Source organism: Oncorhynchus clarkii, chromosome 17 (assembly GCF_045791955.1).
Source record: "Oncorhynchus clarkii lewisi isolate Uvic-CL-2024 chromosome 17, UVic_Ocla_1.0, whole genome shotgun sequence".
Lineage (NCBI taxonomy): Eukaryota > Metazoa > Chordata > Actinopteri > Salmoniformes > Salmonidae > Oncorhynchus > Oncorhynchus clarkii.
The window spans coordinates 80,763,533-80,786,285 of NC_092163.1; the positions used below are offsets into that span (position 1 = coordinate 80,763,533).

General features: G+C 45.1%; 1 protein-coding gene across 1 annotated transcript in view; it reads right to left on the reverse strand.

The window, feature by feature from the left end:
* Positions 1-22,753, reverse strand: part of LOC139369950 (metabotropic glutamate receptor 7-like) — a 372,213-nt gene that overhangs the window by 154,574 nt on the left and 194,886 nt on the right. Inside the window, exon 5 of the mRNA XM_071109233.1 lies at positions 6,475-6,612. Coding sequence (XP_070965334.1) covers positions 6,475-6,612 — 138 coding nt within the window. The remainder of the gene's footprint in view (positions 1-6,474; positions 6,613-22,753) is intronic.

Below are 22,753 nucleotides of genomic sequence, written 5' to 3' on the forward strand. Positions count from 1 at the left end.
CCCTGCCACCTCTACACTCTAACCACTAGGCTACCCTGCCACCTCTACACTCTAACCACTAGGCTACCCTGCCACCTCTACACTCTAACCACTAGGCTACCCTGCCACCTCTACACTCTAACCACTAGACTACCCTGCCACCTCTCCACTCTAACCACTAGACTACCCTGCCACCTCTACACTCTAACCACTAGACTACCCTGCCACCTCTACACTCTAACCACTAGGCTACCCTGCCACCTCTACACTCTAACCACTAGGCTACCCTGCCACCTCTACACTCTAACCACTAGGCTACCCTGCCACCTCTACACTCTAACCACTAGGCTACCCTGCCACCTCTACACTCTAACCACTAGGCTACCTGCCACCTCTACACTCTAACCACTAGGCTACCCTGCCACCTCTACACTCTAACCACTAGGCTACCCTGCCACCTCTACACTCTAACCACTAGACTACCCTGCCACCTCTCCACTCTAACCACTAGGCTACCCTGCCACCTCTACACTCTAACCACTAGACTACCCTGCCACCTCTACACTCTAACCACTAGGCTACCCTGCCACCTCTACACTCTAACCACTAGGCTACCCTGCCACCTCTACACTCTAACCACTAGGCTACCCTGCCACCTCTACACTCTAACCACTAGGCTACCCTGCCCCCTCTACACTCTAACCACTAGGCTACCCTGCCTCCTCTACACTCTAACCACTAGGCTACCCTGCCTCCTCTACACTCTAACCACTAGGCTACCCTGCCACCTCTACACTCTAACCACTAGGCTACCCTGCCACCTCTACACTCTAACCACTAGGCTACCCTGCCACCTCTACACTCTAACCACTAGGCTACCCTGCCACCTCTACACTCTAACCACTAGGCTACCCGCCACCTCTACACTCTAACCACTAGGCTACCCTGCCACCTCTACACTCTAACCACTAGGCTACCCTGCCTCCTCTACACTCTAACCACTAGACTACCCTGCCTCCTCTACACTCTAACCACTAGGCTACCCTGCCACCTCTACACTCTAACCACTAGGCTACCCTGCCACCTCTACACTCTAACCACTAGGCTACCCTGCCACCTCTACACTCTAACCACTAGGCTACCCGCCACCTCTACACTCTAACCACTAGGCTACCCTGCCACCTCTACACTCTAACCACTAGGCTACCCTGCCACCTCTACACTCTAACCACTAGACTACCCTGCCACCTCTACACTCTAACCACTAGGCTACCCTGCCACCTCTACACTCTAACCACTAGGCTACCCTGCCACCTCTACACTCTAACCACTAGGCTACCCTGCCGCCTCTACACTCTAACCACTAGGCTACCCTGCCACCTCTACACTCTAACCACTAGGCTACCCTGCCACCTCTACACTCTAACCACTAGGCTACCCTGCCACCTCTACACTCTAACCACTAGGCTACCCTGCCACCTCTACACTCTAACCACTAGGCTACCCTGCCACCTCTACACTCTAACCACTAGGCTACCCTGCCACCTCTACACTCTAACCACTAGGCTACCCTGCCACCTCTACACTCTAACCACTAGACTACCCTGCCACCTCTACACTCTAACCACTAGGCTACCCTGCCACCTCTACACTCTAACCACTAGGCTACCCTGCCACCTCTACACTCTAACCACTAGGCTACCCTGCCACCTCTACACTCTAACCACTAGGCTACCCTGCCACCTCTACACTCTAACCACTAGGCTACCCTGCCACCTCTACACTCTAACCACTAGGCTACCCTGCCACCTCTACACTCTAACCACTAGGCTACCCTGCCACCTCTACACTCTAACCACTAGGCTACCCTGCCACCTCTACACTCTAACCACTAGGCTACCCTGCCACCTCTACACTCTAACCACTAGACTACCCTGCCACCTCTACACTCTAACCACTAGGCTACCCTGCCACCTCTACACTCTAACCACTAGGCTACCCTGCCACCTCTACACTCTAACCACTAGACTACCCTGCCACCTCTCCACTCTAACCACTAGGCTACCCTGCCACCTCTACACTCTAACCACTAGGCTACCCTGCCACCTCTACACTCTAACCACTAGGCTACCCTGCCACCTCTACACTCTAACCACTAGGCTACCCTGCCACCTCTACACTCTAACCACTAGACTACCCTGCCACCTCTCCACTCTAACCACTAGACTACCCTGCCACCTCTACACTCTAACCACTAGGCTACCCTGCCACCTCTACACTCTAACCACTAGGCTACCCTGCCACCTCTACACTCTAACCACTAGGCTACCCTGCCACCTCTACACTCTAACCACTAGGCTACCCTGCCACCTCTACACTCTAACCACTAGGCTACCCTGCCACCTCTACACTCTAACCACTAGGCTACCCTGCCACCTCTACACTCTAACCACTAGGCTACCCTGCCACCTCTACACTCTAACCACTAGGCTACCCTGCCACCTCTACACTCTAACCACTAGGCTACCCTGCCACCTCTACACTCTAACCACTAGGCTACCCTGCCACCTCTACACTCTAACCACTAGACTACCCTGCCACCTCTACACTCTAACCACTAGGCTACCCTGCCACCTCTACACTCTAACCACTAGGCTACCCTGCCACCTCTACACTCTAACCACTAGACTACCCTGCCACCTCTCCACTCTAACCACTAGGCTACCCTGCCACCTCTACACTCTAACCACTAGGCTACCCTGCCACCTCTACACTCTAACCACTAGGCTACCCTGCCACCTCTACACTCTAACCACTAGGCTACCCTGCCACCTCTACACTCTAACCACTAGACTACCCTGCCACCTCTCCACTCTAACCACTAGGCTACCCTGCCACCTCTACACTCTAACCACTAGGCTACCCTGCCACCTCTACACTCTAACCACTAGACTACCCTGCCACCTCTCCACTCTAACCACTAGACTACCCTGCCACCTCTACACTCTAACCACTAGACTACCCTGCCACCTCTACACTCTAACCACTAGGCTACCCTGCCACCTCTACACTCTAACCACTAGGCTACCCTGCCACCTCTACACTCTAACCACTAGGCTACCCTGCCACCTCTACACTCTAACCACTAGGCTACCCTGCCACCTCTACACTCTAACCACTAGGCTACCTGCCACCTCTACACTCTAACCACTAGGCTACCCTGCCACCTCTACACTCTAACCACTAGGCTACCCTGCCACCTCTACACTCTAACCACTAGACTACCCTGCCACCTCTCCACTCTAACCACTAGGCTACCCTGCCACCTCTACACTCTAACCACTAGACTACCCTGCCACCTCTACACTCTAACCACTAGGCTACCCTGCCACCTCTACACTCTAACCACTAGGCTACCCTGCCACCTCTACACTCTAACCACTAGGCTACCCTGCCACCTCTACACTCTAACCACTAGGCTACCCTGCCACCTCTACACTCTAACCACTAGGCTACCCTGCCTCCTCTACACTCTAACCACTAGGCTACCCTGCCTCCTCTACACTCTAACCACTAGGCTACCCTGCCACCTCTACACTCTAACCACTAGGCTACCCTGCCACCTCTACACTCTAACCACTAGGCTACCCTGCCACCTCTACACTCTAACCACTAGGCTACCCTGCCACCTCTACACTCTAACCACTAGGCTACCCTGCCACCTCAACACTCTAACCACTAGGCTACCCTGCCACCTCTACACTCTAACCACTAGGCTACCCTGCCTCCTCTACACTCTAACCACTAGGCTACCCTGCCTCCTCTACACTCTAACCACTAGGCTACCCTGCCACCTCTACACTCTAACCACTAGGCTACCCTGCCACCTCTACACTCTAACCACTAGGCTACCCGCCACCTCTACACTCTAACCACTAGGCTACCCTGCCACCTCTACACTCTAACCACTAGGCTACCCTGCCACCTCTACACTCTAACCACTAGACTACCCTGCCACCTCTACACTCTAACCACTAGGCTACCCTGCCACCTCTACACTCTAACCACTAGGCTACCCTGCCACCTCTACACTCTAACCACTAGGCTACCCTGCCACCTCTACACTCTAACCACTAGACTACCCTGCCGCCTCTACACTCTAACCACTAGACTACCCTGCCACCTCTACACTCTAACCACTAGGCTACCCTGCCACCTCTACACTCTAACCACTAGGCTACCCTGCCACCTCTACACTCTAACCACTAGGCTACCCTGCCACCTCTACACTCTAACCACTAGACTACCCTGCCACCTCTACACTCTAACCACTAGACTACCCTGCCGCCTCTACACTCTAACCACTAGGCTACCCTGCCGCCTCTACACTCTAACCACTAGACTACCCTGCCGCCTCTACACTCTAACCACTAGGCTACCCTGCCACCTCTACACTCTAACCACTAGACTACCCTGCCACCTCTACACTCTAACCACTAGGCTACCTGCCACCTCTACACTCTAACCACTAGGCTACCCTGCCACCTCTACACTCTAACCACTAGGCTACCCTGCCACCTCTACACTCTAACCACTAGACTACCCTGCCACCTCTACACTCTAACCACTAGGCTACCCTGCTTGGTACGAGGTAATTGAGGTAAAATGTGCAGCGCATTCAGAAAGTCTTCAGACTTATTTCCCCACATTTTGTTACGTTTACAGCCTTATTCTACAAATGGATTAAATAACTATTTCCTCATCAATCTACACGCAATAACCCATAATGAACAAGTAAAAACTAGTTTTTTAGAAACTTGTGCAAATATAATTAAACATAAAAAGCAGAAATACTGTATTTACATAAATATTTAGACCCTTCACTATGAGACTGGAAATTGAAGGTGCATCCTGTTTCTATTGATCATCCTTGAGATGTTTCTACAACTTCATTGGAGTCCACCTGTGGTAAATGTACTTGATTGGACATGATTTGTAAAGGCACCCACCTGTATATTTTAGGTCCCACAGTTGACAGTGCATGCAAGAGCAAAAAAACAAGCCATAAGGTTGAAGGAATTGTCTGTAGAGATGTGAGACAGGATTGTGTTGAGCCACAGATCTGGGGAAGGGGACCAAAAAATATCTGCAGTATTGAAAGTCCCGAAGAACACAGTGGTCTCCATCATTCTTAAATGGAAGAAGTTTGGAACCACCAAGATTTGTCCTAGAGCCTGCCGCCCAGCCAAACTGAGCAATTGGGGGAGAAGGGCCTTGGTCAGGAAGATAGGTATCATCGGACGGGGCCACAGTGTCCCCGACCCCTCCCATCTCAGCATCCAGTATCTATGCTGCAATGGTCTATGCACCGGGGCGATAGGATCAGTCTGTTTTATCTGGTGTAATTCCCTTGTCTTATCTGGAGTGAATTTAAGTATACTCTAAGTATACTCTAATTATTTATTCCGCCCCCTCCCCTCCCGGAGGACCTGAGCCCTACGTCCAAGCCGCAGGACTACCTGGCCTGATGACTCCTGGCTGACCTTCCATTTCCGTCCGTCTCTGAATGCTCGGCTATGAAAAGCCTCCTGACATTTACCCCTTGAGGTGTTGACCTGTTGCACCCTCTACAACTACGGTGATTATTATATGACCCTGCTGGTCAGCTATGAACGTTTGAAGACCTTGAAGAACAATCTGGCCTTAATGGTCATGTACTCTTATAATCTCCACCTGGCACAGCCAGAAAAGTACTGGCCACCCCTCAGAGCATGGTTCCTCTCTATGTTTATTTCTAGGTCCATGCCTATCTAGGGAGTTCTTCTTAGCCACCGTGCTTCTACATCTGCATTGCTTGCCGTTTGGGGTTTTACGCTGTGTTTCTTCATAAATACATTTGACTGATTGATTTATTATCAGGAACATTGGGAAATAAATAAAGTAGGCCTAGTAAGCTGATTGGATCCTCCTCTTTTTAACAGAGGCCATCATTCTGCATTTCCTATAGAAATTGCATAGCCTTATAGAAATGTTGTGCAACATTAGCTCATGGGCTCTCGTGAAGTGTTTGATAGATTTTCGATTACATTTGCATTGATGTCCGAGTGATTAGAGGGACAATAGAGTGCTGAGTACCAGCTACTAATGACCATCAACATCCTCAGAGCCTGGAGAAGGCTAATTACTGTGACTAAATGTTCACTGGAATTTGACTGCCGTCATGACCGGTGTGGCGGTAATAGGGTTACCCCAACAGCCCTAAGGGGGGTTACTGCACATCCTTGCAGAGTGCAGAATAAAATAGTACCAAGGGGTATTCTGAGAACAGGGCTGCAGTGTGATATGGATCCTATCATTGGCCTACTACTGTGCCCCATAAATAGTTCAAATGTTTACTGTAATAAAGTATGCCCTTGTTAATAAGGCGTCAAAAATCTATCATGTGCCAATATTTATGGGGTTTAAAGTACAGCCTTGTCGAGTGCAAATGGCTACCTGTGCATTTCCTGCTGGTGTCTTCCTTCTTGGAAGAGCTCATTAGTTTACAGTTGAAGTTCTCCTCCCAGTATTCTGCGAACCAGACGTTTCTCCTGTTGTTCTCCAGCGTCCGCGATGTGAAGTAGGCATCAAATCCTGGAGAGAAAAAAGAGATATAAATCAACTCTTAAAACAAGTCGTAGGCCTCAAGAACATCTTTAATACCTAACAATTGGCAGGGTAGCCTAGTGGTTAGAGCTGTTGGACCAGTAACCGAAAGGTTGCAAGATCGAATCCTGGAGCTGAAAAGGTACACATCTGTTGTTCTGCCCCTGAACAAAGGCAGTTAACCCACTGTTCCTAGTCCATCATTGAAAATAAGATTTTTTTTCTTAATTGACTTGCCTAGTTAAATAAAGGTTAAAAAAAAATCTGCTTCTTGTGTAGAAAAAATCCTGTATCACATTTTGTATCTATTTAGACACGCTGTTTGAATTATTTGCAAAATGTTGGACATTTTACCTTCAAGCTTTATATTTGTCCAGTTCCTATTGCTCCTGTTTCCCCTGCTGAAATAGACCACTATTGTGAAACCAGTATTTTAGGACATATTCCATTGCCTAGAGATTAACATTGTAAGTGTTAGTAATTCAAGCTGATGAGTATTTCAGGAGAAATCTCCTTCCATTTTTCCTGAGTCTGCATCCCACAAGGTAACTTCTAGAACAGAGAACAAATGTTTGCATCTTTTCAAATGATAGTTTGTTCTTTTTCTATTTCAGACTGCGGAGACACGTCATTCAGGGAAGGCAGAGGCCCACCAGTTTTGAGCCCCACCTGTTTAAATAAAATATTACATATACAGTTGAAGTCGGAAGTTTACATACACTTAGGTTGGAGTCATTAAAACTCGTTTTTCAACCACTCTACAAATTTCATGTAAACAAATTATAGTTTTGACAAGTCGGTTAGGACATCTACTTTGTGCATGACACAAGTAATTTTTCCAACAATTGTTTACAGACAGATTATTTCACTTATAATTCACCGAGTCACAATTCCAGTGGGTCAGAGGTTTACATACACTAAGTTGACTGTGCCTTTAAACAGCTTGGAAAATTCCAGAAAATGATACCATGGCTTTAGAAGCTTCTGATAGGCTAATTGATATCATTTGATTCAATTGGAGGTGTACATGTGGATGTATTTCAAGGCCTACCTTCAAATTCAGTGCCTCTTTGCTTGACATCATGGGAAAATCTAAAGAAATCAGCAAAGACCTCAGAAAATAATTGTAGACCTCCACAAGTCTGGTTCATCCTTAGGAGCAATTTCCAAAAGCATGAAGGTACCACGTTCATCTGTACAAACAATAGTACGCAAGTAGTAAGCAAGTATAAACACCATGGGAACACGTAGCCATCATACCGCTCAGGAAGGAGACGCGATCTGTCTCCTAGAGATGAACTTACATTGGTGCAAAAAGTGCAAATCAATCCCAGAACAGCAGCAAAGTACCTTGTGACGATGCTGTGGGAAACAGGTACAAAAGTATCTATATCCAGAGTAAAACGAGTCCTATATCGACATAACCTGAAAGGCCGCTCAGCAAGGAAGAAGCCACTGCTCCGAACCCGCCATAAAAAAGCCAGACTACGGTTTGCAACTGCACATGGGGACAAAGATTGTACTTTTGGAGAAATGTCCTCTGGTCTGATGAAACAAAAATATAACTTTTTGGCCATAATGACCATCATTCTGTTGGGGGAAAAAGGGGCTTGCAAGCCAAAGAACACCATCCCAACGGTGAAGCACAGGGGTGGCTGCATCATGTTGTGGGGGTGCTTTGCTGCAGGAGGGACTGGTGCACGTCACAAAATAGATGGCATCATGAGGTAAGAAAAATTTTGTGGATATATTGAAGCAACACCAAGACATCAGTCAGAAAGTTAAAGCTTTGTTGCAAATGGGACTTCCAAATGGACAATGCATAGCATACTTCCAAAGTTGTGGCAAAATGGCTTAAGGATAACAAAGTCAAGGTTTTGGAGTGGCCATCACAAAGCCCTGACCTCAATCCCATAGAAAATATGTGGCCAGAACTGAAAAAGCGTGTGCGAGCAAGGAGGCCTACAAACCTGACTCAGTTACACCAGCTCTGTCAGGAGGAATGGGCCAAAATTCACCCAATGTATTGTGGGAAGCTTGTGGAAGGCTACCCGAAATGTTTGACCCAGTTAAACAATTTAAAGGCAATGCTACCAAATACTAATTGAGTGTATGTAAACGTCTGACCCACTGGGAATGTGATGAAAAAAATAAAAGCTGAAATAAATAATTCTCTCCACTATTATTCTGACATTTCACATTCTAAAAATAAAGTGGTGTTCCTAACTGACCTAAAACTGAATTTTTACTAGGATTAAATGTCAGGAATTGTGAAAAACTGAGTTTAAATGTATTTGGCTAAGGTGTATGTAAACTTCCAACTCCATATATAGTGACCAGTGTTCCATTATTATAGTGACCAGTAATTCCATTATTAAACTGACTAGCGTTCCATTATTTATTTATTTGACCAGGTAAGTTGACTGAGACGTTCTCATTTGCAGCAACAACCTGGGGAATAGTTACAGGGGATTAATGAGCCAATTGTAAACTGGGGATTATTAGGTGACCATGATGGTTTGAGAGGCAGATTGTGAATTTAGCCAGGACACCGGGGTTAACATCCCTACTCTTACAATAAGTGCCATGGGATCTTTAATGACCTCAGAGAGTCAGGACACCCGTTTAACGTCCCATCCGAAAGACAGCACCCTACACAGGGCAGTGTCCCCAATCACTGCCCTGGGAATTGGGATTTTTTTTTTTTTAGACCAGAGGAAAGAGTGCCTCCTACTGGCCCTCCAACACCACTTCCAGCAGCATCTGGTCTCCCATCCAGGGACTGACCAGGACCAACCCTGCTTAACTTCAGAAGCAAGCCAGCAGTGGTATGCAGGGTGGTATGCCTCATACCACTGACCAGTGTTCCATTATTAAAGTGACCAGTGTTCCATTATTAAAGTGACCAGTGTTCCATTATTAAAGTGACCAGTGTTCCATTATTAAAGTGACCAGTGTTCCATTATTAGTGACCAGTGTTCCATTATTAAAGTGGCCAGTGTTCCATTATTAAAGTGGCCAGTGTTCCATTATGATAGAGACAGAGAGAGACATAGAGAGTGAGAGAGAACAACAAAAAGAGAGGCCATTTAATCAATAGGGCACTTCAGGAAAAAGAATACTCTAGCTTCTTCCTCTACTTTCTGCATTCTGTATGCCCTGAAATTATCTAAGCTTTGTGTATGAAAATCTAAAGCACAAATTACACTCTGATTAAATCACTGTAATCATTTGACTGACTAGTGCTGAGAGACATGTCATTCTTACTGTTGGAAGACCCTTTTCGCATTTCAGTTTAAGTGGATACCAATCTGATCCACTTAGTCTGTCTGTTTTGCGTGAGGCTGACAAATGTCTCTGACTAGATGTGACATTGTTATCATTATATTGCAAACTACTGCAAAGTAACTACAGTGGTTAAAAGGGTACATTACTGTTCTACGAGAAACGACACAGCTTCATCTCCCAACCAATATGATAATTGGCAGTTGCAAACATTAGTTATTTCTTTGTTTGCTAAATCTGACCGAAAATGTTGGGATTAGATGTTGTTCAGTATGAAATTAAGTTACCATTATTCACTATATAAAATGAAACTTGAAACTTCCCCCCCAAATAATACAGAGGCAACCTGTAGAGTTGTTAGAATGATGTTGTTCTTTCCGCCTCAAAGCCCCATTCTGTAATTACTTAACTCAAGGCCCTCCTGAGGGACGTTTCTAGAGGGTCACGTAAAAAAAAAAAAAATAATTCTCAACTAAACAGACAAATAACGACAGATCTTCATATTCTACTAATCAATTGATACAACCATTAAACCATGAAGTGTGTCAGTGAGTAGGGATCTGATAACACATTGGGTTCCAACTGGCACCCTATTCAGTATGCAGCGCACTACATTTGACCAGGACCCATAAGGCTAGTGCACTATACAGGGAATAGGGATCCATTTGGGACAGGGAAGACTTAATTTTGCTCGATATTGGAGCCACAGTCTGGGACGTCTGAAGTACACAGGGGAAATCAGGTTACAGAGCTCTGTGTGTGTGTGTGTGTGTGTGTGTGTGTGTGTGTGTGTGTGTGTGTGTGTCTGGGTGTGTGTGTGTGTGTGTATGTGTGTGTGTGTGTGTCTCTCTGTGTGTGTGTGTGTGTGTGTGTGTCTCTGGGTGTGTGTGTGTGTCTGTGTGTGTGTGTGTGTGTCTCTCTGTGTGTGTGTGTGTCTCTAGGTGTGTGTGTGTGTGTGTCTCTGTGTGTGTGTGTGTGTGTGTGTGTGTGTGTGTGTGTGTTCAGACACATCTGAAGTACACAGAGAACAGATAGCGCACACGTATCAGAGAGAACTGCCATTTACTGTATAGTGCCGTTTGGTTTCTAAAGAAATGTCTAATTTAGACAAGTATTCATACCACTGAATCAATACTTTGTAGAAGCATTTTGGCAGTGATTACAGCTGTGAGTCTTTCTGGCTGTAACAGCTTTCCACACCTGGATTGTGCAACATTTGCCCATTTATTATTTTCAAAAATTCTTCAAGTTCTGTCAAATTGGTTGTTGATCATGGCTAGACAACCATTTTCAGGTCCTGTCAGTAGATTTAAGTCAAACCTGTAACTTGGCCACTCAGGAACATTCACTGTCTTCTTGGTAAGCAACTCCAGTGTAGATTTGGCCTTGTGTTTTAGGTTGTTGTCCTGCTGTAAGGTGAAAGGAACGCAGACTGAACCAGGTTTTCCTTTAGGATTTAGCCTTTTTTTTTTATCCTGAGAAATTCCTGAATCCTTAACGATTGCATACAGTACCGATAGAGATGATCCAACCACTACTGTGCTTGAAAATATGGAGAGCGGCACTCACTAATGTTAGTTGCTTTACCACAGAAAATGTTTTTGCAGTATTACTTTACTGCCAGACTGAATATTTTGGAATATTTTTTATTCTTGTACAGGCTTCCTTCTTTTCACTCTGTCAACTACAATGTTGTTGATCCATCCTCAGTGTTCTACTATCACAGCCATTCAACTCTGTCATTTAGGTTAGTATTGTGGAGTAACTACAATGTTGTTGATCCATAGTCAGTGTTCTACTATCACAGCCATTCAACTCTGTCATTTAGGTTAGTATTGTGGAGTAACTACAATGTTGTTGATCCATAGTCAGTGTTCTACTATCACAGCCATTACACTGTCATTTAGGTTAGTATTGTGGAGTAACTACAATGTTGTTGATCCATAGTCAGTGTTCTACTATCACAGCCATTCAACTCTGTCATTTAGGTTAGTATTGTGGAGTAACTACAATGTTGTTGATCCATAGTCAGTGTTCTACTATCACAGCCATTCAACTCTGTCATTTAGGTTAGTATTGTGGAGTAACTACAATGTTGTTGATCCATAGTCAGTGTTCTACTATCACAGCCATTACACTCTGTCATTTAGGTTAGTATTGTGGAGTAACTACAATGTTGTTGATCCATAGTCAGTGTTCTACTATCACAGCCATTACACTCTGTCATTTAGGTTAGTATTGTGGAGTAACTACAATGTTGTTGATCCATAGTCAATGTTCTACTATCACAGCCATTCAACTCTGTCATTTAGGTTAGTATTGTGGAGTAACTACAATGTTGTTGATCCATAGTCAGTGTTCTACTATCACAGCCATTCAACTCTGTCATTTAGGTTAGTATTGTGGAGTAACTACAATGTTGTTGATCCATAGTCAGTGTTCTACTATCACAGCCATTCAACTCTGTCATTTAGGTTAGTATTGTGGAGTAACTACAATGTTGTTGATCCATAGTCAGTGTTCTACTATCACAGCCATTACACTCTGTCATTTAGGTTAGTATTGTGGAGTAACTACAATGTTGTTGATCCATAGTCAGTGTTCTACTATCACAGCCATTCAACTCTGTCATTTAGGTTAGTATTGTGGAGTAACTACAATGTTGTTGATCCATAGTCAGTGTTCTACTATCACAGCCATTCAACTCTGTCATTTAGGTTAGTATCGTGGAGTAACTACAATGTTGTTGATCCATAGTCAGTGTTCTACTATCACAGCCATTCAACTCTGTCATTTAGGTTAGTATTGTGGAGTAACTACAATGTTGTTGATCCATAGTCAGTGTTCTACTATCACAGCCATTCAATTCTGTCATTTAGGTTAGTATTGTGGAGTAACTACAATGTTGTTGATCCATAGTCAGTGTTCTACTATCACAGCCATTCAACTCTGTCATTTAGGTTAGTATTGTGGAGTAACTACAATGTTGTTGATCCATAGTCAGTGTTCTCCTATCACAGCCATTACACTCTGTATTTTTTCCCCACTGGCCTCATGGTTAGGAAGGAAGCTTTCGGAGGTTGTGAACACTTGACTCACGTACTTTTGAAAATAGGATTGTTATTACGTTATATTTGTATCATCATGAAGATGAAACCTTGCCCCTGCTCCCTGATCGTGTCAGGGTAGGAAAGAGATGAAATGTGGATCAAAAATGCATGGGTTTTGGGGGCTCTTTCAAAATATCGCTTTTTTCATATGACAGCATTTCCACAAGTTTCCCGTGACATAAGTTACATTCCATTATATTCTTACTGTAAAATATAGTGTGTGTTGACAGTGATCGGGTCTCGTCTGTTCAAATGAACAAAATAGCAAAATATTTATGCATCTCTGGCTGCACAGACCCCAATTAAAAACAAAACAAATACTGTTAATTAAATTCCTAATATTCTATTCCTTTTGAAAATACTTTGTCATTGGTGTTATAATGTTTCTTAGGACCTGCCTAAACAAATTAATAATGGATTTATTTTTTGATGGTGTATGGTATATTGATGGTATATTCTCAATCGATGTATTAAAATAGACAACCACCTACATCTGCACACCACTACTACCACTCGTCTCCAGCATACCAGCATGCACCCAGGATGTATAATAGCAGGCAATAATAATGGGATAAAAACAGACCTTTTTTTAAAGGGAGTCATATTAACAATTTATTTTTAAAAGAACAAATGCTTATTTTCATTGACGGCCTACCAGGGAACAGTGGGGTTAACTATCTTGTTCAGGGGCAGAACGATAGATTTGCACCTTGTCAGCTCAGTCATTCGATCTTGCAACCTTTTCGGTTACTAGTTCAACAGCTCCAACCACTAGGCTACCTGCCAGCCCCATCCAGTAAAGGCAGAATACTGTGTAAATCCTGTGGGAAAGCAGTACATGTGAGTGCGTCCGTGCGTGTACAAGCATTCTGTGTGTGTTCTTTGTGTGGCAGAGGGGGTTGATAGAGCTCTAACTGAGGATCCTGGGTACAATTAGAGAGAACCTTGCTGTAGAATCTCATCTTAAACAACAACAATTAGAGAGAACCCTGCTGTAGAACCTCGTCTAAGACAACAGCAATTAGATAGAACCCTGCTGTAGAATCTCATCTAAAACAACAACAATTAGAGAGAACCCTGCTGTAGAACCTAATCTAAAACAACAACAAGAGGCCAAAACACACACAGTAGCAAGCCGGGATTCTAATACCTGAATAGTGACTAAATAGGAAGGACGAAACGCCATGAGACGAGGTTGAAGGGAGACAATGACTCTCTTGTTAATATTAAGATTGAAGTTAAGATTGAAGTGAAGTCCTGATTTCAGAATGATTAGAAAACGATACTGGAAGTCAGTAGGATGTAAGGTTCAAGTGTTTTTCCATGCAACTTTACCAGAAAAAAGTAGTTTGAAAAAAAGTTGCCTAGTTATTAAAAGAGTAAAATTAAAACATTTAATAAAAAACAAAACTAGTTGGGCTAAAATTAATACTTACACAGAAGGGTCACATACATGTCTTAATTTGTGGAATTTATTTTCTTCTTAATGCGTTTGAGCCAATCAGTTGTGTTGTGACAAGGTAGGGGTTGGTATATAGAAGATAGTCCTATTTGGTAAAAGACCAAGTCCATATTATGGCAAGAACAGCTCAAAGAAGCAAGGAGAATCTACAGTCCATCATAACTTTAAGACATGAACGTCAGTCGTTATGGAACATTTCAAGAACTTTGAAAGTTTCTTCAAGTGCAGTCATAAAAACCATCAAGCACTATGATGAAATTGTCTCTAATGAGGACCGCCACGGGAAAGGAAGACCCAGAGTTACCTCTACTGCAGAAGATAAGTTTGTTAGAGTTAACTGCACCTCAGATTGCAGCCCAAACAAATGCTTCACAGAGTTCAAGTAACAGACACATCTCAACATCAACTGTTCAGAGAGAACTGCATGAATCAGCAATTTGAATTGCTGCAAATAAACCACTACTAAAGGACACCAATAAGAAGAAGAGACTTGCTTGGGCCAAGAAACACGAGCAATGGACATTAGACCGGTGGAAATCTGTCCTTTGGTCTGATTAGTCAAGAAATTGTATCTTTGGTTCCAACCTCCGTGTCTTTCTGAGACGCAGAGTTGGTGATCTCTGCATGTGTGGTTCCCAACGCGAAGCAAGGAGGAAGAGTGTAAGGGTTATTTGACCAAGGAGAGTGATGGAGTGCTGCATCAGATGACCTGGCCTCCACAATCACCCGACATCAACCCAAATTAGATGGTTTGGGATGAGTTGGACCTCAGAGTGAAGGAAAAACAGCCAACAATGTGGGAACTCCTGACCGATTGCATCACCACCTGGTATGGCAATTGCTCGGCATCTGGCCGTAAGGCGCTACAGATGGTAGTGCGAACGGCCCAGTACATAACTGGGGCCAAGCTTCCTGCCATCCAGGACCCATATAATAGGAGGTGTCAGAGGAAAGCCCATAAAATTGTCAGAGACTCCAGTCACCCAAGTTATAGACAATTTTCTCTGCCACCGCACGGCAAGCAGTACCGGAGCACCAAGTCTAGGACCAAAAGTCTCCTCAACAACTTTTACCCCCAAGTCATAAGACTGCTGAACAATTAATCAAATTGCCACTGTAAAATGTATATTGACTCCCCCCCTCTCCCTTTTGTACACTCACTGTTTGTTTGTTACCTATGTATAGTCACTTCGCCCCCACCTACATGTACAGATTACCCCGACTAGCCTGTACCCCTCCACACTGACTCGGCACCGGTGCCCCCTGAAAAAATAGCCTCCATACTGACTCTGTACCGGTGCCCAATGTATATAGCCTCCACACTGACTCGGTACCAGTGCCCCCTGTATATGCCCTCCACATTGACTCTGTACCGGTGCCACCTGTATATAGCCTCCACATTGACTCTGTAGCATAATACCCTGTATATAGCCTCCACATTGACTCTGTACCGGTGCCACCTGTATATAGCCTCCACATTGACTCTGTACCATAATACCCTGTATATAGCCTCCACATTGACTCTTTGCCGGTGCCCCCTGTATATAGCCTCCACAAAAACTGTGTACCGTAACACCCTGTATATAGCCTCCACAAAGACTGTGTACCGTAACACCCTGTATATAGCCTCCACACTGACTGTGCACCGTATAACCCTGTATAAAGCCTCGTTATTGTTATTGTTATTCTGTTACTTTTATTATTACTTTTTATTTTAGTCTACTTGGTAAATATATTCTTCTTCTTGAACTGCACTGTTGGTTAAGGGCTTATAAAGCATTTCACGGTAAGGTCTACACTTGTTGTATTTAGTGCATGTGACAAATAAAGTTTGATTTGAACTCCTTCAACACTGTTGGAAAAGCATTCCAGGTGAAGCTGGTTGAGAGAATGCCAAGAGTGTGCAAAGCTGTCATCATATCAAAGGGCGGCTACTTTGAAGAATCTCAAATCTCTTTTTTGGTTAATACATGATTCCATATGTGTTATTTCATAGTTTTGATGTCTTCACTATTATTCTACAATGTAGAAAATAGTCAAAATAAATAAAAACCATTGAATGAGTAGGTGTGTCCAAACTTTTGACTGGTACCGTATACCCTATAAGGTCACATAGTCAGCAAAGACTACGGAATAAGCTAGTGTTGTCGTCGTCCCCTCCCTCGGGGAAACGCTGTTAAATTAAAGAAAGATAGAAAAGTAAAGGAGGGGAATGAGCAAAGGGAGTGGTACGGGGAGGCTGAGATGGCGATCCTGATCAGTGTCAGAACACAAAGCATCTCTCCTTCGCTCTCTAATCGTTTCACTTTGGAACACTCTACCACCTCCGTCAGAGCGATCTAGTGTGACAGGCTGCCAGTGGGAATTCTGAATGAACTAGCTAACTGGTAAACACATGTAAGCATCCAGCGAGTGATGTAAGGCAAGCCAGCCAGCCACAGAACGAGCTAGCTATCTGGTACGCAATGTCAGAATCTAGAGAGTACTGCAAGCCACACAGACTATGAGCTAGCATCCACTGAGGGTACGCAACAAATCATCCAGTGTTTTACAAGCGAGTCACACAGCAAAAGCTAGCTAACTCATACACTAGCATCCAGAGAGTACTGCACGTCAAACACCTACACCTACATCCACAACACACACAATCCTCCAAATCCAACGACATAAAGAACACTGAGGGTTAGTGGATCCTTGGGATGAAAACAAAACTGAAATACTTCCCATGTACCAACTTGAAATGCACAACAATGGCACAACAGTATCTGTGCTGAGATACTGTAAGTGTGCAAAAGGGACATCAATCTCTTTTGGACGTATTTAAAGTGGACCAAAGATTCTAATCCCCTTGTCTTCCTTTATCTCTCTCTCTGTGTTAGACCAGATACATCAGGGCTCTGTCTGTCTGTCTGTGTTAGACCAGACACATCAGGGCTCTGTCTGTCTGTCTGTGTTAGACCAGATACATCAGGGCTCTGTCTGTCTGTCTGTCTGAAGGTCTGTCTGTCTGTCTGTGTTAGACCAGATACATCAGGGCTCTGTCTGTCTGTCTGTCTGTCTGTCTGTCTGTCTGTCTGTCTGTCTGTCTGTGTTAGACCAGACACATCAGGGCTCTGTCTGTCTGTCTGTCTGTCTGTCTGTCTGTCTGTCTGTCTGTCTGTCTGTCTGTCTGTCTGAAGGTCTGAAGGTCTGAAGGTCTGAAGGTCTGTCTGTCTGTGTTAGACCAGACACATCAGGGCTCTGTCTGTCTCTCTGTCTGTCTGTCTGTCTGTCTGTGTTAGACCAGATACATCAGGGCTCTGTCTGTCTGTCTGTCTGAAGGTCTGTCTGTCTGTCTGTGTTAAACCAGACACATCAGGGCTCTGTCTGTCTGTCTGTCTGTCTGTCTGTCTGTCTGTCTGTGTTATACCAGACACATCAGGGCTCTGTCTGTCTGTCTGTCTGTCTGTCTGTCTGTCTGTCTGTCTGTCTGAAGGTCTGAAGGTCTGTCTGTCTGTCTGTGTTAGACCAGACACATCAGGGCTCTGTCTGTCTGTCTGTCTGTCTGTCTGTGTTAGACCAGATACATCGGGGCTCTGTCTGTCTGTCTGTCTGTCTGAAGGTCTGTCTGTCTGTGTTAAACCAGACACATCAGGGCTCTGTCTGTCTGTCTGTCTGTCTGTCTTTCTGTCTGTCTGTCTGTCTGTCTGTCTGTCTGTCTGTCTGTCTGTGTTATACCAGACACATCAGGGCTCTGTCTGTCTGTCTGTCTGTCTGTCTGTCTGTCTGTCTGTCTGTCTGTCTGTCTCTGTCTGTCTCTGTCTCTGTCTGTCTGTCTGTCTATGTTAGACCGGACACATCAGGGATGTCTTCCGGTCGCCTTGCAACATGACACGTTGCAAACAGTGTAGCTATTCCTGCCGCAAGGCAATCAAACAAGCTAAGTGTCAGTATAGGGACAAAGAGTGGCAATTCAAAGGCTAAGACAAGAGACGTATATGCGGCAGGGTTTACACTCAATTCCAGATTACAAAAGGTTAACCAGCCCGTTGCGGACACCGAAGTCTTGCTCCCAGACACATTAAAAAACTTCTTTGCTCGCTTTGAGGACAATACAGTTCCACTGACACGGCCTGCTACCAAAACCTGCGGGCTCTCCTTCACCACGGCCAACGTGAGTAAAACATTTAAACGTGTTAACCCTTGCAAGGCTGCCAGCCCAGACGGCATCCCCAGCCGCGTCCTCAGAGCATGCGCAGAACAGCTGGCTGATGTGTTTATGTACATATTCAATCAATCATTATCCCAGTCTGCTGTGCCCACATGCTTCAAGAGGGCCACCATTGTTCCTGTTCCCAAGAAAGCTAAGGTAACTGAGCTAAATGACTATCGGCCCGTAGCACTCACTTCAGTCATCATGAAGTGCTTTGAGAGACTAGTCAAGGATCATATTACCTCCACCCTACCTGACACCCTAGACCCACTCCAATTTGCTTACCACCCCAATAGGTCCATAGACGACGCAATCACACTCCTTCCGTGGCCTCCAATTGCTCTTAAATATAAGTAAAAGTAAATGCATGCACTTCAACCGATCGCTGCCTGCACCTGCCCGCCTGTCCAACATCACTACTCTGGACGGCTCTGACTTAGAATACGTGGACAACTACAAATACTTAGGTGTCTGGTTAGACTGTAAACTCTCCTTCCAGACCCATATCAAACATCTCCAATCCAAAGTTGGAGATTTCGCAACAAAGCATCCTTCACTCATGCTGCCAAACATACCCTTGTAAAACTGACCATCCTACCAATCCTCGACTTTGGCGATGTCATTTACAAAATAGCCTCCAATACCCTACTCAACAAATTGGATGCAGTCTATCACAGTGCAATCCGTTTTGTCACCAAAGCCCCATATACTACCCACCATTGCGACCTGTACGCTCTCGTTGGCTGGCCCTCGCTTCATACTCGTCGCCAAACCCACTGGCTCCATGTCATCTACAAGACCCTTCTAGGTAAAGTCCCCCCTTATCTCAGCTCGCTGGTCACCATAGCATCTCCTACCTGTAGCACACGCTCCAGCAGGTATATCTCTCGTCACCCCCAAAACCAATTATTTCTTTGGCCGCCTCTCCTTCCAGTTCTCTGCTGCCAATGACTGGAACGAACTACAAAAATCTCTGAAACTGGAAACACATATCTCCCTCACTAGCTTTAAGCACCAGCTGTCAGAGCAGCATACAGATTACTGCACCTGTACATAGCCCACCTATAATTTAGCCCAAACAACTACCTCTTTCCCTACTGTATTTAATTAATTAATTTATTTTGCTCCTTTGCACCCCATTATTTTTATTTCTACTTTGCACATTCTTCCATTGCAAATCTACCATTCCAGTGTTTTACTTGCTATATTGTATTTACTTTGCCACCATGGCCTTTTTTTGCCTTTACCTCCCTTATCTCACCTCATTTGCTCACATCGTATATAGACTTGTTTATACTGTATTATTGACTTTATGTTTGTTTTACTCCATGTGTAACTCTGTGTCGTTGTATGTGTCAAACTGCTTTGCTTTATCTTGGCCAGGTCGCAATTGTAAATGAGAACTTGTTCTCAACTTGCGTACCTGGTTAAATAAAGGTGAAATAAATAAAAAATAAATAAAAAAAATACTGCACACTACTAAGACGTGCGCTGAATTCAGACAATTGGTGTGGCAGAATGGGCTCCAGCGCATAATGGCACCAGCAGTCCAGTCTATGATGGGATTGTGTTACTGGAGCAAAGAGAATCCCAGTACCACGGGAACCGGAGGAGACTTAATCAGCATAAATTGGATTGCCTCGCTGTGCTTCCCTGACACCCGAGTGGTATTGTGAGTGACCCGTCCATGGGAATGGAGAGGGGCTGAGTGGGGATGCCCAGCTCGGAGGCCAGGGTAGCAAACAAAAAACTCTCATCGGCCCCAGAGTTTGTGTACCCAGAGAGATTTCTACTGGTTCCCCAGAGCAGGATGGCATGGAAAGGGGTGTGAGTAAGGGGAGAGGAAAAGTTCTCTATAAGACCCACCAGAGTACTTGCCCCTTCTTGATGAGACCGGTTTGAGAATGGGAAATTAGCTACGAAATGTCCCGTAGCTCCACAATATAGACAGCTCTGGGTGTGGAGTCAACGTATGCGCTCAGCCGGAGTCAATTTAGTCCTGCCTAGGTGCCTGGACTCTGAAGGAGGCGAGTCAGCATCCCTGGGTGATTCCCGAGAGAACTCGGGTGACGTCGGGTTCACTCTGACAGACTTCAAGGGTCTCCGGGATTCTTCGGAGGCAAGGTGGGATTCGAGGGCGAACAAGGGCGACAAGGCACAGATTATCTTCTACATTCTCGATGCCGCCCATCGATCCGGATGGTCAAGGCTATGAGGGAGTCAAGGTCCATGGGTAGTTCCCGGGCTGCAAGCTCATCTTTGACCACCTCTGATAATAATGGATTCCAGGCACTCTCAGCTACCAACATGCGAAAATACACTGCCTAGTCTGCCATACTACGGGAGTCTTGATGTAGTCTTGGAGCAGCTTACCAGCAGCCTCTCTCCTGTGCAACCAAGAATCAAACACCTTCCGAACTTCCGTCACAAACTCCTCCAGACTGAGGCAGATGGCGGACTGTTGCTCCCACACCGCCGTGGCCCAGGTGAGTGCCCTCCCGGACATCAGCGTTATGATGTACGCTATCCTCGAGCGGTCCGAGGGGAACAAAGAAGGCTGCAGCTCAAAATTGCCGAGGCACTGGGAGAGAAAAGCCTGGCAGGTTCCGAAATCTCCAGTGTAGCGCTCTGGAGGAGGTACGTGGGGTTTTCGGGACACTGGGGTAGGCTGGGAGATTATGGGTGTGACCCGCTGCCCAGTGGGGAATCCGTGGAATTGCTCCAGCAAAGTCTTGCACTCCTGGTCATGGCAGTTTGCCAGGGTATGGAGTCCCTCCATAAGAATTTGCAGTACATCCCCGAAAATTTGCTAATTTAAAGCCACAGTACCCAAATTCGCCACTAGATGAAAACATAGGAAAATATAATACTTAAGTACAGTTATAAGAACATTTATAATTGTCATGGAAACACTAGTCAGACCCTTATGTGTATAATTATATTCTTTACACAGAGATCGTATTAAATTCTAATATTTAATTATGTTTGTTTTTTACACAGAGATCCTATTAAGTTAAAATATGTAGTAATCACTATTAAAATAGATAAACCAAGTCCTACCCAAAAGACAGTAGGCCGTCATTGTAAATAAGAATTTGTTCTTAACTGACTCAACTTCCGGCACTGACCGAGATGGCCGCCTCACTTCGCGTTCCTAGAAAACTATGCAATATATATATATGTTTTTATGTGTTATTTATTACATTGTTACCCCAGGAAATCTGAAGTCTTATTACATACAGCCGGGAGGAACTATTGGATATAAGAGCAACGTCAATTCACCAACATTACGACCAGGAATACGACTTTCCTGAAGCAGATCCTCTGTTTGGTCCACCACCCGGGACAATGGATTGAATCCCAACCGTTGACCCAAAACAACAGTGCCGCAGAAGGGGCAGACGGAGCAGTCTTCTGGTCAGGCTCCGTAGACGGGCACATCGCCCACTGCTCCGGAGCATACTACTCGCCAATGTCCAGTCTCTTGACAACAAGGTAGACGAAATCCGAGCAAGGGTTGCCTTCCAGAGAGACATCAGAGATTATAACATTCTTTGTTTCACGGAAACATGGCTCACTCGAGACACGCTATCTGAGTCGGTACAGCCACCTGGTTTCTTCACGCATCGCACCGACTGAAACAAACATCTCTCTGGTAAGAAGAAGGGCGGGTGTGTATGCCTTATGATTAACGAGACGTGGTGTGATCATAACAACATACAGGAACTCAAGTCCTTTTGTTCACCTGACCTAGAATTCCTAACAATCAAATGCCGACCGCATTATCTACCAAGAGAAGTATCTTTGATCACAATAACAGTCATGTATATCCCCCCCAAGCAGACACATCGCCCTGCCCTGAAAGAACTTCATTTGACTCTATGTAAACTGGAAACCACATATCCTGAGGCTGCATTTATTGGAACTAGGGATTTTAACAAGGCTAATCTGATAACAAGGCTCCCTAAATTTGATCAGCATATTGAATGCGCGACCCGGGCTGGCAAAGCCCGTTATCATTGTTATTCTAACTTCCGCGAAGCATATTAAGCCCTCCCCGTCCTTCTTTCGGAAAATCTG